General features: G+C 30.3%; 1 protein-coding gene across 1 annotated transcript in view; it reads left to right on the forward strand.

The window, feature by feature from the left end:
* Positions 1 to 14,914, forward strand: part of LOC148275740 (protein toll-like) — a 95,594-nt gene that overhangs the window by 40,913 nt on the left and 39,767 nt on the right. Inside the window, exon 2 of the mRNA XM_088235269.1 lies at positions 2,824 to 3,091. Within this exon, the coding sequence (XP_088091395.1) occupies positions 2,878 to 3,091 (214 nt within the window). The 5' untranslated portion in view covers positions 2,824 to 2,877. The remainder of the gene's footprint in view (positions 1 to 2,823; positions 3,092 to 14,914) is intronic.

Below are 14,914 nucleotides of genomic sequence, written 5' to 3' on the forward strand. Positions count from 1 at the left end.
TAAACCAAAATCTTAAGTCTGGTCATGTCAAAAGCAGACAGAACCGAAGGGCATGTATGACAAGATGTATGAATGTGGAGGAATCTAGGAATGTATGCCAGGATAGATTTGTGTGGCGGTTCATTCTCTCTGCCTACCCCTACGAGGAAATGGCGTGATGGTAGTAGTTGTAGTAGTAGTAGTAGTATTTTTTATATATACTTAAATCATATAACACAAAGTATTTTACAGGTATAATTCATTGAATTACATTCCTAGGAGTTACAACAACTTTTTTCGGGAAATAAATATGAAGGATGAGAAATTTACAGGGATTATGATCTATCATTGGCTGGTTTGATTAGCCACTTTTCACACTTTGTAACATTCACCATTTGCCCATGTTTAAAAATTCACATTTCTTCTATCGAAATCTAAGTAACTCCCTAGGGCGAACATCAAGCCTGTCTACAAGCATTTGGACATACTCAAACATTGTTGAAAACGAATTCTCACTGTTACTTTCGGTTACATCATGTATTAAATGTACGTGGACTTCAATATAACGAATCATTGTCTTCTCGTTAGTATGCTAGACAGTGCCCATTGTTTTTTCAATAATAGGAATCAAATTCTATTTTCCGCAGCAAGTCTCACGAATTACAATTCAAAAAATATAATGGACAGCCCCGACCTTTTTTATTTCCCGCCATTTTAATGGGACCTTTGGATCAATGTTTTCGAGACTTTTTGCTTTTTCGAATGACCCCAGTTTTTCAATAATTAGCAAATGTAAGAGGAAATTGAAAAACTTTCGCTTTAGAAAATTTTAGTCATTATTCTTTTAATTGATTATGAACTTGATTACGCTGTCTTTATTACACGATCAAACTTTGTGAATCTTTTGATTAATACTTTATGTTTTTCCACTTAAATTTCAAGTTTATTTAAAATCTATTGTAAAATAAAAGGAATCTGATCAAACTGTGTTTTTTTCTTCTACGAAGTAGTCCAGTTTCATGATGAATGTTATGAAATCACCTATTAATATCATTAAAGGTGAGTATTTTATGACAATGATACAATATTCCTTTTACACAATATCTACCATTGTTTATACTGAGTAAGAACCTTTAAATTTCTTAAAAATAAAACACTGTAGAATATTTTCCCTGTATTTTCTATGTCTATTCTATTTTTTAAAAACAAATCATTCTTGGTGGAATGACATTAATACAGGTTTGCTTTCTACATATTCTTAACTCCGTGTGTGAGATCACATTTGATATGTTTGAGATATTGAGTCTTGAATGTTTTGGCAAAAAAGTCCTTGTTTTTAGTTTGAAAAAGTATATTTTTTTAATATAATACAATCTAAGGCTCTTTTATTACAATATCATATTTGACTTTATGTATATATTTACTTTTTGCCAATTTATATATTTGTCTCTTTTTTAAATAAAACATTCGTTTTGTTATCTCCGACACAAGCCCCTTCTTTATTATCCTGGAATAACTTCTGACAATTATATTTATTTTTATAATAATTATATTAATTTTAATTCAAAATTACGCTCGTTCAAACATTAACACAATAATTATGGCTTTTTAGGCAGTGCCCGTGTCAAGCCATAATAATTGACAATAAAAATAAATATAAAAATTAATTAGATTAAATTATTATGACATGTGATGCATTAGAATAACAATCCAGAAAACCAAAGTATAAGTAATAAATAATAAAATATCGACAAATACAATGTAAAAAAGATAATAAGGTATTAATATTAAAATATAAATTATACAAATTTAGATTCATTCGTAATCAAATAAACAAAATAATAGTATCATCGAAGTCAATAAAAGATTTTATATTATCTTTTTAAAATAGATATATGTGTTCTATGCGTTATTCTGAGTGACACATTATAAATTTTTCACTTATTTTTAAAAATAAATATTTGTTTTCTTATGATTTACCCAATCCATTTTTTTATTAGAAAATGAGAACCTAGTTGTAATAGAGCGTAGAGTGATGCTCGGACCTCTGATCCCTGGGTCCGCGAGTGAGTATTTGGTTTTCTCACCAGGAATCGAACCCGGAACCTTCCATGCGTGAGTCAATTGTCTTACCCACTTCACTACGGAGGCCGCTGGTATATTCAATATATCATAACTGTGTGGTTTTCTAAGCGTTATTCTGAGTGACAGTTTTTATAAAAAAAAATATTAAATAAATATTTGTGTTTTAAGCATTATTCTGAGTCACAGATATATATATATTTTTTTTTTAAATAAATATTTGTGTTTTTATGATTAATCCAAATTGTTTATTTATTAGAAAATGAGAACCAAGTTGTGGTAGAGCGTCCACGACACTAGCCACGGGACCACACCCCCGGTTCATTATTTTATTTTGATTACTCGTAACAGCAAAAAATAAATTGTCAGACTTAAAAGGGTGAAATTTCACAATGCCCAAGATTCTCATAGTTGAAATGAGGCCCGAAGGGCCGAGTTTCATATTATGTCACTGTCGGCGACCGCCGACTGTAGCCTGATAGTAAACATTATTATTATTATTGAGTTGAAGTAACGCTTGGGAATGCAATTCATGTGCAATATACTTTGTAAAATACTATTTTTTTATGATTTATAAATAAAAAAATAAATATTGTGTAAAGATAAGTCAGTTGGGGTGATATCTATGGCACAATTGAGTCCTTGAATGATGTTTACAAAGTATTTTTTAATGTTTATTTAACGCACTTAATGTCACAGCAACGTATTTCAAAAATAGAAAACGAGTAATTTTTAACAAATTTCTTTTTTCCTTCTTTACAGTTGACTAATGGATGCCATTTCTGCCTCCGTATCCGAAAGGTGATTAGTAATCGGATGCTTATCCTGAGAAAAATGGCTCTCAAGATGGCCGCCACGCTCGGTGTCGGCAAGATGGCGTCCCCTCTCTGGCTGGCTATGGTCCTAGCTCTCATATCTCCACTTCCGGTATCCACCGAGCATAATGACGACTTCCGGTGTCCAGAAAAGTCCAACTGTTCCTGCCTTTCTACGGGCGTTCGGTTCTACGAAATGGTGTGCCCCATGACAGGTCAGTTTACCTTTATTTGTTTATATTTGATTTCAACTTATCAGCGCCCTTACCAGGTTAATTTAATTTCAACGATAAAGTCAGCCTCTCTTCATATTCATATTTTTACCGAAATAAAATCAAATACTATACGCACAATGAGGAATTCCACTGTTTTTGCTAATTTTTTTTTTATATTAGCGTACTATTTGACTAAGCAAAAATACTTTTTTTTGGTGCGTTATTTACAAAAATATGATTTTTTAAAGTTACATTTATCAAATACCGCGCCAAATGACTGTAATCAGTGTGTCACTTTTTATTAGTGACGTCATGAAACGGTTGGCGTTCTTACTTTCACTGACCGCGGTAAGTTATATTTCTCCAGCCAATAACAAAACTGACAAGAATCTATGGAATATTGCTTTGATTACTTCATTTAGTTGATCGTAATTTGCTCATTTCTATGTTATGGTTGTTTTTACGAACGTAAATCTGGCAACGCTGTTGAAATGTCAAAACTTTTCCATCACAAATTATACTCTTTTTTTCTATGGTCAAAACGTTCCTTACAAGGTGCTTTAAAGCGGAAACCGGAAATACTAATAGATATAAGGAGTGACGTCATTATTTACGATTTAAAAATAAATACTATTTTTAACATGTTTTATTTATTTTTGCGTGCGTTTTTGAGATATTTCATCCTACTCCAAAAGTTTTAAATATTCACGTGTACACGAAAACATTTTTAAAATTCGATTCCGGGTTGGGCTGGAATTCCTCATTACAAACGTATCCAAATTACTGGTTTTCTTCATCAAGAATTATTCCATTAAATAATGTTGAATCAAATGTATAAATATCGTGCCAGACGCCAGAAACTGTCGCAGACATCTATCGTGTTTTAGTTTAGTACCAGGCACCATGTTTCTATTACGTCTGCCGTCAATTAAAGACTCGTAAATTATTTAGAATCTTTTTCATGGCTTTACCAAAAGGTAAGGAAAGTACGCGACGGTAAAAAAATATTAAAAAAGCAATTAAATTTTATTTCAAATATTAAACCAAAACTCGACACTCACTAGAGATTTTTATTTCTACTTTTGATTCTTCTTATTAAGCTTTTCAAAATGTATTTTTACTGACGATAAATAGAATCTGTTCAAAAAAAGTTCTTGAAGTACCTTTTGTATAAGTCCTAAATTTCTTACCCACGTTCAAATTAAAATTACGAGCAACTTCTTACTCTTTTTCATTTTAATTATCTGATAAAACGCCGCGTTATTTTCGATATAAAATTTCTGTACAAAATATTAAACTACAAAGTAGAAACTAACCTCCTAAATAAAAAACAAATAAATGTGGGATTGAGAACACTCAGACATCGGGAAATATTTTTTTATATTTATTCTTTATTTGAAATTTTATTTATAAACCCTTACGGATTATAACGTTCATTTTACATAGAATAATATATACATTTTTCATTCATACTCTGTTGTTCAGAATAATATTTTTTACGTCTTTTGAAAAGTTTGTCTGAGTCTTTTGTTTAGTTTTTGTCTGGTAGTTATTTGTATAATAATTTAATATAGTATAATATTGTATAATAATTTATTGATTAGTAATTTAAACTGCCTTTGTTTTCAAATAATGCTACATACCACACACCTATGGCCCGCATGTGTCGGGAATATAATATATACTGCCGAAAAAATAAAATTGTCATTTTTCATGATACTCTCTCAGCTTTTGCGAATAATCGTATTCAATAAGTACAAACTCACAACTTATTTTTTATTGCATTGTATCCTGTATAAAAATGTATAAAAATATATTTATTACATCTTAATATTTAAATCTATTTTGTGTAATTCTATAATTGAAGATATATTTGCATGTAAAATTGTATCGACGAATGCTTCCAAATCGTATGTTTTCTAGTATGTACCTTTGTTGAATTACCTAATAAAATAGAAATAATAAATTCGTTCCTATTTTTCCCTATAAGTTTGGTATAAATTCAAATAGCAATCGTCACCAGTCTGAAGATGATAATCTAGAGTCTAGAGCAAAATTAATCATTGATTCGTGAAAAAATGAAAATTTATCACCCAAAATGTTGTCATTTTGTTTTTAAAAAAATTAACGTAAGTATGTTTTTTTTTTGTTGAAAAAAGATAAAAACTTGAGCTCTTATGATTTACCCTAATATTTAAATTTTCAGACCATTCCCTAAAAGTCGTAAATAACTTGTGCTGGAAAAATGGAATTCGGGTTGTGGTAGAGTAGGATTTGAACCTAGGACCTTCGGTCCGTGAGTCCAAGGACAAAGACTTTAGTGTAAAAGCACTTTTAAAATCAAATACTTCACGCTGACTTTCCTAGGAACGGTATAACAGATACCTTAATTAAAACTACGAATTTATTTTATTTTATTTATCACTGTAGTGGACTTTGAACATGCTCTATGCTCGGTGATCTACTAATATTATATATCTATGGTGCAAGACACTTCCGGCTCAGCGCCATTACGAACCAGGGCGGGAAAATAAGTAAGAGCTGTTCGCTGTTAGTCAAACTAAAAAAAATCATCTGTAATCAGTGCAATAATTGTTTTTTTAACTCGTGTTTTTTCCATTATTTTATAATATATGAACTAGCGCCGGCAACGTAATAATAATCGTGTTGCCTTCATGTCTATATAAAACAAATTGGACTACCGACGCAGTGTCATATGCACCATTTACAGCGATTAAGAACATGATGATAATGATTTAAAAGATCTTGATCGAAAGAAAATGCCTTATTCTTCAAAAGAAAAATCCCTTTTTTATTTTTTTTATTTAGTCTTAAAATAGTACAATCATAATAGGTCCATGAATGTCTTTATATTAACTTATATCTAATAATCATTAAAATGTATATTAATTATTAACATTTCTAAACAATATATTAAAATAGTTATTATTATTTATGATTACGTCTAGTTAGATTTGAAGAGTGTTTTTTTTAAGAGTCAAAATTTATGAATTCTAAACTAAAAAAAGGCCATTGCAATCACAATTAGAAGCTGCATAATCAGCAAGGAAATTTCTACATTCGCTCTCACAAAATCCGATATTATAAACCTTTTAAATTTCACCTTTAAATGCCCTCATCAATCCTTATTTCAATAAGAATGTTTATTTATTTATTCAAACACTTTATATACGTATACTGGCGTATATGGCGGCCTCCGTGGTGTAGTGGTCAAGACGCTTGACTCACGCACGAAAGGTTCCGGGTTCGATTCCCGGTGAGAACACAAAAAAAAAAAAAAGTGATTTTTCTCAATTGGGTGCTATGTGATGTAATTCACCACGGTAATTGGGCCTCCTGGCCTGTTGTGGTGCAAAAAAATGTTAAAAAAAAAAAATACTGTTAACTACAATATTTTGAGTTCGTCCAAATTATGTAGACAAGGACTGGATTCAACTCCCTGGGGAGCTGTTTATATCAACATATTACAACAGATATGAAGAACATTTAAGAGAAGGTAATATAGAAGTCTAGGCATCTACATGGCTTACGACCTGTCATTGGCTCGTTTAAGTGGCCACACACAGATGAAAAAATTGAAGGAACATAGATGTTCAAATATGGGCAGAATGGTGAATGTTACACAGTTTGTAAAGTGGCCACTTAAACCAGCCAATGACAGGTCATAAGCCCTGTAGATGCATAGACTTCTATATTACCTTCTCTTCAATGTTCTTCATATCTGTTGTAATATGTTAGTATACTGTTAACATTCATATGCATAAGGGCGGGCATATTGCCCTAAGGTAATATTTTCCTACCTACCTATACCGTTCAATTTGAGAAAATCATTAGTCATTATAATGAAGAATACTGTTTTTTTTTTTTTAAATAAAATTTCAATAAATATTTACACTTTACAATGAGCTTATCAGTTCATGGTTTACCTCTTCGTTCTAATTCTCAAAGCACTCTCTTAATACCCATCCACAAGTTATATTGTGTTCATGCAGCTCGACTGTGGAATCATCTCCCATCCACTATCAAAGATGGTACCACATTATTTCTGTATAAATCACGTCTGAAGAAACATCTCCTTTCTCTTCCTAATTTTCTACTCTTTTCCTCTTTCCTCTTTTTTCCTTTTTCTTATTGAGTAATAGTTTTGATTTCAGGTAATTTTAAAACAAATACGTTTATGTATTTTTTAAATATCTAGCTTTTTAATCTTTATTTTCTATAGAATATGTTCTGTAACCTTAATTAAGAAGGAGGAGAAAGGAAAAACCCAAGTTTTCGAAAAGTGACATTTTATACGTGATCAGAATGAAAATGAACAAGGTGTCTCTGACATGAGTGGGTATATTATTCCATAATCGAGCGGCTACTACTGTGAAAGAGGAGGCAAAAAATCAATGTATGTTTATGAAGGCAAATGACCAAAGTGTATTTGAGTGATCTAATTGCATGACTCGAGTCTAAAATCACTTTCACGTGCCTTATAAAAAAATTGATTAATCTGATAAAAACGGACCAACTACAAATAACTGTTTTTTTCCAAACGATCTTTTTTGACTTCACTGTTTCTTTTTTGTCCACTTTGAAAAATCACTCTCGATTTGATTAAGTAATACGTATGCATTAGGTTAATGTCTTTATTTTATACTAGTCCCATTAAAACATCGATCGTAAATTACTGAAGTTCTTAACCATAAAGACTTTGAATCTCCTTAAATAATGATTATCTTACGTTTTAACTGTTATTGCTTTTACATAAAAAGCTTTAAGTTCCTTAAAACTCTTAAAAACTTTCCAAGATTTTAATTTAATGTTCTTCATCTTACGATTATTTAAATTGATGTTCTTTTATTTATTTACCATGTTTTATGTATATACGTGTGTTTTGCTTTTTTTAAATTTAATTATGCTTTGAAATCAACACGCAGTTCGTCTAGTTACACATTTTTTCAATAATGTCTCTTATTAAATAAACAAATAAATACTTAGTATAATAAAATTAGCCATGAAATCCACATGATCATTTCCTGTTATGTTTACGATAATCCGTATTGGTTAAAATATTTTTAAAGAAAAGAGAAATTGTAATAAAAAATTATGAAGATTTTACATTATGCTGTATATGTAACATTAGTGTTTTTTTTTCTATAAGATAATATTTTTTATTGAAGAACATAGTAAAAGTTTTATAATTTTCTCAAACTGAACGGTTTGGGCAGGTAGGAAGAAATTGCCTTAAAGCAATATGCCCGCCCTTTATGTATATATATTGTTTATGTATATAAAGTGTCAAATAAATAAATAAAATAAAAGTTAACTGCGATCGAAAAATAGGATTTTATTTAGACACGGAGAACCGTTTGTTGCGGGAGTCAGAATTTGCAGTTTACAATGGAGTTTCGGTGCCGACCATTATAAATGGGAGCGAAGTATGAAATTGGAATAACAATGATGAAAGCAGGCTGAAGGCTATCGAAATGATATCTCTCAGTTGAATGTGCGATAAAACGGTACACAAATGTCGAGATCCGTGACCGAGAAAGACATGGCACGACCAAATTCTACGGATACTTGAAGACGGATATTTCAAAAGTTGAAATAATCGGCTTGCGTATATGAGAAGATGTATGAATGTAAAGGAAGCGAGGTCTGTATGCAAAGATAGAGAGATATGGCGTTCTATCTTCTCTGCCTACCTCTACGGAGAAACGGCCTGATGGTTTATTTATTTTGTAGATGTGCATTTACTCTACTAGTTTGTAAAATATGATTAAAAGGATTTAACTGATTTGACTCATTTAACAGATTTACCCTCAAGGAAATAAAGAAATAAAAGATTTGAAGTTACTTACAATTTTTGGTTGATTTATAATATGAAAATACATTTTTCTTTTTTTTTCGATTTATTCATATGAAGACATTGATGCATTGAATTTAAATTTGAAAACTGGCGGAGGCAAAGAAGGGGGAGTGACGTGTTGCGCGCCCTAATACAGGTCCATTGGGCACTTGCGCGCATAGGCAACAAATCGTCCTCGTTTCTTACGTTGTCTTTCGTTTGTGTTTCAGAGATCTCTCAACATAGACAAAGTAATCATTGGGGAATACGGAATTTTAGACATTTACTGGGAATCAGTGAATGACTGGTTTTGTGAAGAAAATTACTGGTCTAAGATATATTTACTTTATCGATTTCAATTTTAGGAAGGTTTGGCATTTCCGATAGAATTACATGACCCCACTTCTTTGCGCTTTTATAATAAATAATATATGTCAGTTTCATTTTTCCTAGAAAAGTCGTTTGTCTTACTCAAATTATTATTCCCCCGAGGTTCTGTATATTGCCCTCCATAAAGCATTTGACCCTTCAGTGCTAGTTTATAGATAAAATTAGTTAGAATAATTTCTAAAAAAAATTCTCTAGCTGCGTGCTTTGATTTTTAAAAAAATAAGAAAACGCTATTTAAAAAATTAAGTTTTTTTTTTCAATAATAATATATCCAAACGTTTCAATATGTTATTAGGACAAAATAATATTTATGTTCAATGTATTTTGTTGATATTTCTCGCTTAACTCCATTACTAATAATTATGATACCTTATTTAAGTTTATTTTCCCTTATTTACGGTATTCTCCATCCCTGTTGTAATTTGTTAATCTTAATGACTCCCGAGGGGGTGAAATCCAGTCTTTTGAGTACGACCATTTGGACAAACTCAAATATTGAAATGAAATTGACTGGTTCAAGAAGAAGTTTAAAAATTGAAAAATGGTTTTCAGGCGTTGCTTAGTATGTGAAATAATTCAGTCAGATGAATCTCTACACAACAATAAAGGTTTCGGCTCTTTATCTTCACTAAAATCAACAAATGGAAGAATTGAAGAAATATGGATGTTGAAACATAGGCAAAAATTGTGAATGTTACACAGTGTGTAAAGTGGCCACTTAAACTAGCCAATGACAGGTCATAAGCCCTGTAAATGCCTAGACTTTCATATTCCCTTATTTGCGGTATTCTCCATCCCTGTTGTAATTTGTTAATGTAAATAAAAGACGAGTGATACTTTATTTATGTATGAATCAAACTTCTAGGCTTAATTCTTTTTATGTTTTTAATAATTTATTTGTATAACTTAAAACCAATTCTGAATCAATAACTAGATTTTTAACTTCTATTTTAAAAAATATTTAAAAAATACTGAAATAGTTTTATTACACTTTTATTTATTATTTTTTACTAGTGACCGAGTTTCATCGTTTCTTTACGAAAATTAACAAACAAAGACATTTTTTTGTTAATTTTTACACTCAATATTTTGTAAAGTAAGCATTATCTCTTTTTGAGAACAAATAAAGATCTAAATAACTCCCCGGGGGGGAAATTCAGCCTGTCTAAAAACATTTCGACTTATTTAAAACATTGTTTATTGAACTAACCGGTCTAAGAAGAGGAATAAAAATTGGAAGATTGTTTTCAGGCGTTGCCAAGTAAGTGAATTGGTTCAACCAGATTAACTTCACCCACACGATAAAGGTTCCAGCTCTTTTACTTCACAAAACTCAACAGATGGAAGAGTTTGGGAAATGTGTCATAGGTACTGGAATTGCGAATTAACCACATATGACATTTTAGCGTAGTAAATTAGGCAAACAATTAAAAATATTTTCAAGAAATGTTCTCTAATTTGGCATTGCAAACATGGGTATTTAGTCAGAATGGTAAAAGGTCGGTGGTCAAATCTCGGTGCTGTTACACAATTTCAAATCAGCTGGTTTTGTAGTGTGTGCTCCGTTTAAAATGAACTCTTGTGGTATATTTAGCTAAAAACTGCCAAAAATGCAGATTCGCGACTTTAGCACTAACCCGTCGAAGAATAATAATGTTTATACTTATTTATACGTGTATTATTAATGTGTTTTATTCTGCAAATGACCCTAAGCCGTATGTTTAAATACAAACTAGCGTGTGGATTTTGTAACAATGTTTTGTTATGTATGTATTTTTTATTTTATTTTATATTTTTTTTGCAAAAAAATAGTATACACACTTAATAACAGATAAAACTTATTAATGTAAAATGAAAACGGAGTGTTCTCTGTTTATCATAGTCTCCATCTAACATGGCTCAGCCTGTTCTAAGATGGATTTTTTTTTATCTTTAGAGCATAAGTAGTTCTATACTAATAAAACAATAACATAAAAAAGAAAAACTAAAACTACTTAATTAGAAATGCCAAGCTAATCAAATGTAAGAAATAAAAAATCATTATTACACAAATATAATGTATATATGTGCCAAGAATACATGTTATTTAAACACAAATAATATAGTATAATATGTAATAAAAAACAATAAAAAGCAATGAAATTCATCAAAATATAAATAATATGTGTACCAATTATATAAAGTACTACGTGTTTTGATTAACATTTATTTTTCAAAAAATCTCTCGCTACACTATTTATATGTGCAGTTATTTTAATTTTTAAATTTGTTTTACATTTTGAGTCTTTTATATTTGGCAATAAATCATTTAATATTTTTGAAGCAATTACATTATGTTGCTTTTTACCATAGGCGGTTGATACAAATGGGACAATACAGTAAATATGTGTTGCTGAACGAGTGTTTATATTTCGTTGGGTTCTTTTGACCTCACTTAATTTATCATAAAATTTAAGTAGTAGGCACCCCACAAACAATTGTCTTACATACAACATCTTTAACTCAGCGAATAGATCTTCCGTTAGATACCTCAAAGGTTTTTTGAGAATTATTTTCATGATCCATTTTTGTGCTATTTTCACTGGTTCAAGGATTGAACGAGAGCAACCTCCCCAAGCTAAAATGCAATATGATAGTTTGCTTTGGCAAAAAGCAAAGTCAATTTGTCTCATAAGTTGAGCAATCAAAGTATTTCTTAGGCTTTTATAAATGTATGCTGATTTCCGTATTTGCTTGGATATTTCTATAATTTGATCTTTCCAGCTGAGTTTAGAATTTATTATGACCCCTAAGTATTTTATTGAATTTACTTGTTCTAAATTTTCACATTTGCATAAAGTATTAGGTATCCACGATTGGGTCTTGAGTGAAAAAAATTCAGGTTCTGTTTTTTTTATACTGAAGCAGAAAAATTTGTTTTTTTTTTATATTTAAGGCGAGTAAATTATTGTCTAACCAATATTTTACGCGCCGGATACCTTTTTTACATTTTTGTTTTGCTTTCATCCAAGATTCGGAGTCGAATATTAGTGTCATCAGCGAAAGTTATTGTTTTGCCTCCGGTCGGTAGGTTGCATAATTTATTAATATAAATGTTAATACTTCCTTGAGGGACTCGTATATAGTTTATTAGTTAAGGTATAGCTAGGAGTTCAAATTTTATTTGTCCAACTATCTAAAATAAATACATTTCATACATTGTATTTTTTCATTCCTATCGTTTATTCGTCAGTAAAATACAAAGCATTTCAACTTAATAATAAAAGACAAGTTCTTTGGTTAAATACGTTAAAATTTAATAATGTTTTTGAACCCATTTTACATTTCTCTTCATGTTTCGTGTCGAGGGAATACGTGTATAATTAGTTTCTATTCCATCATGATCCTATCGTACTATTATCAAAATATTCAGTTTATTAAAACCACTTTACGAAAATGGTGGAAAATATTTCCTCCCTTGAGAAAACCTATGTTTAATACATGAATAACGTCCCTTAATCAAATTTAATAACTGGTTGATTAATAAAGGGTAATAAATTACATTAAAAATATTACCTCTGTGGTTTTAATTTATTTTTAATTCAAACATATTAAAATACACCTTCGAGGAAAAAAATGAACCCCTGATAAGAGTTCCGTAATTCAATTATTATTACATTACAATTTGATTTACATTTTATAAAAAAGTAATGTTTAATAATATTTTGTTTGTGGTTGAAGTGATCACTTCACGCACTGTAAAACATTTATCATTCTATACGATTTTCAGATGTTGTATCATATCTAGTCAATCTAGTTTAATCGGGTTGTGGTCCCGTGGCTAGTGTTGCGGACTCACGGATCAGAGGTCCGAGGTTCGAATCCCACTCTATCCCAACTTGGTTTCCATTTTCCAATAGTGAGTTATTTACAACTCGTTGAAAATGGCCGCCAAAATTGAAATGTTTGGGTAAATTTTAAGAACGCTAATATTTATTTATTTAAAAAAAACTGGGATCCTTTCCGATTATTTGACGATTTCTTTTAGACGAATTCTCTTGACTTTTTAGTGAAGCCTAGAGGACAATATCAGGTCATGATCCCTGTAAATGCCTAGATTCCCATATTCCTTTGTCTATGTTGAGATATTAATTTCTTTAATATTGGTTTACAAACATTTGGATACAAGTACTTAAAATATTTATTTCAATAAATAATATTGAAATTCCTTTGTCTCTATTTCAAATGTCTTATTTTTCACGTCTTTAAACTTTTGATATAACACTATTCATATTATTTTATGAACTGACAAAGCTGTTAGTGACTGTTTTGCACATATTTATATATATATATATATGTGTATATATATATGTACAAGCAAATATGTACTTATATGATACGCACCCCTTTTACTCTAACCTAGATACGAGGATTTGTATATATCTGTTATAATGTACTTTAATATGAAGCTTTGTATATGGAGACATACTACATAATACAATATCTCAAAGGCTTCTAGCAATTCCTTAAACCTCACATCAAAGAAATATTCATACGTATATGTGTATCTACATATTATATTGAAGATATTCGGAGAGTTACTAAGCCTTGCTGTAATATGACAATATCGGTTGTTTCCTTATTGAAATTCTTTAAAATTGGTTCATTTATGTTATAAATACAGGTAAATTTTATTGCATTTTAAAAGTGATTAAAATTGATTGCAACAGAGAGGTAAAACATTTTTTATATGAAAAATATGGCAGTTTGGGCATTTACAGGGCTTATTATTTATTTGTATTTATTAATTTATTATATATACGGCCTAAGCCAATTACAACAGTTTCATGAAGAAACATAAATGCAAGAAACTGAACGAAAAGAACATAAAATTATTTCGCAAAGACAAACAAGGGCAAAACAATAATTGTATACAATATATTTATAAAAACGAAAGACCTAAGATTTCGAGCTAAACCATGCCAATCCAACTTTATCCCACAATGTTTAGTCGCGAAGGTATCTACGAAAAGCCAGAAGATCTATCCCAAAGAATTCCAAGTCGTGTGATGAATTGACTAATCTACACATTCTGGACATTGGGGCATAAAAACCAAAGTTGCTCTTAGAAGATTTTATAAATAGCAGATTTTGACTTCTGGTGACATATATATATATATATATATATGTTTGGATAATTTATATAGCGCCATTTTCGTGAAAATCACCTCAAGGTTGGGAACTCAAGATTGGGAACATGGAAAGAAATTGATTGCAACAGAGATGGGACATTAAGTATTTTGAAAATGCATATAAGGTCCATCACAGTTCTACGTCTCTCCAATGAAAACAGATTATGACCTGTTATTGGCTGGTTTAGGTGACTTCTTTACAATCTGTGTAACATTCACCATTTTATCTACGTTTGAACATGCATATTTCTTTAATTCTTCCATCTGTTAACTTTTGTCAAGTTAACTCTCCATTCCCGGTGATGTGTAGCTAGTAAAAATTGTCATCAAATCATTTTTATATCTCTATAAATATATTAAATACTGAATCAAGATTTTCGGTAATCGTTACACATTTGCGTATAA

This window comes from Micrasema longulum, unplaced genomic scaffold, assembly GCF_059751315.1.
Source record: "Micrasema longulum isolate JH-2025_06_02 unplaced genomic scaffold, ASM5975131v1 h1tg001352l, whole genome shotgun sequence".
In the NCBI taxonomy this organism is placed as follows: Eukaryota; Metazoa; Arthropoda; class Insecta; order Trichoptera; family Brachycentridae; genus Micrasema; species Micrasema longulum.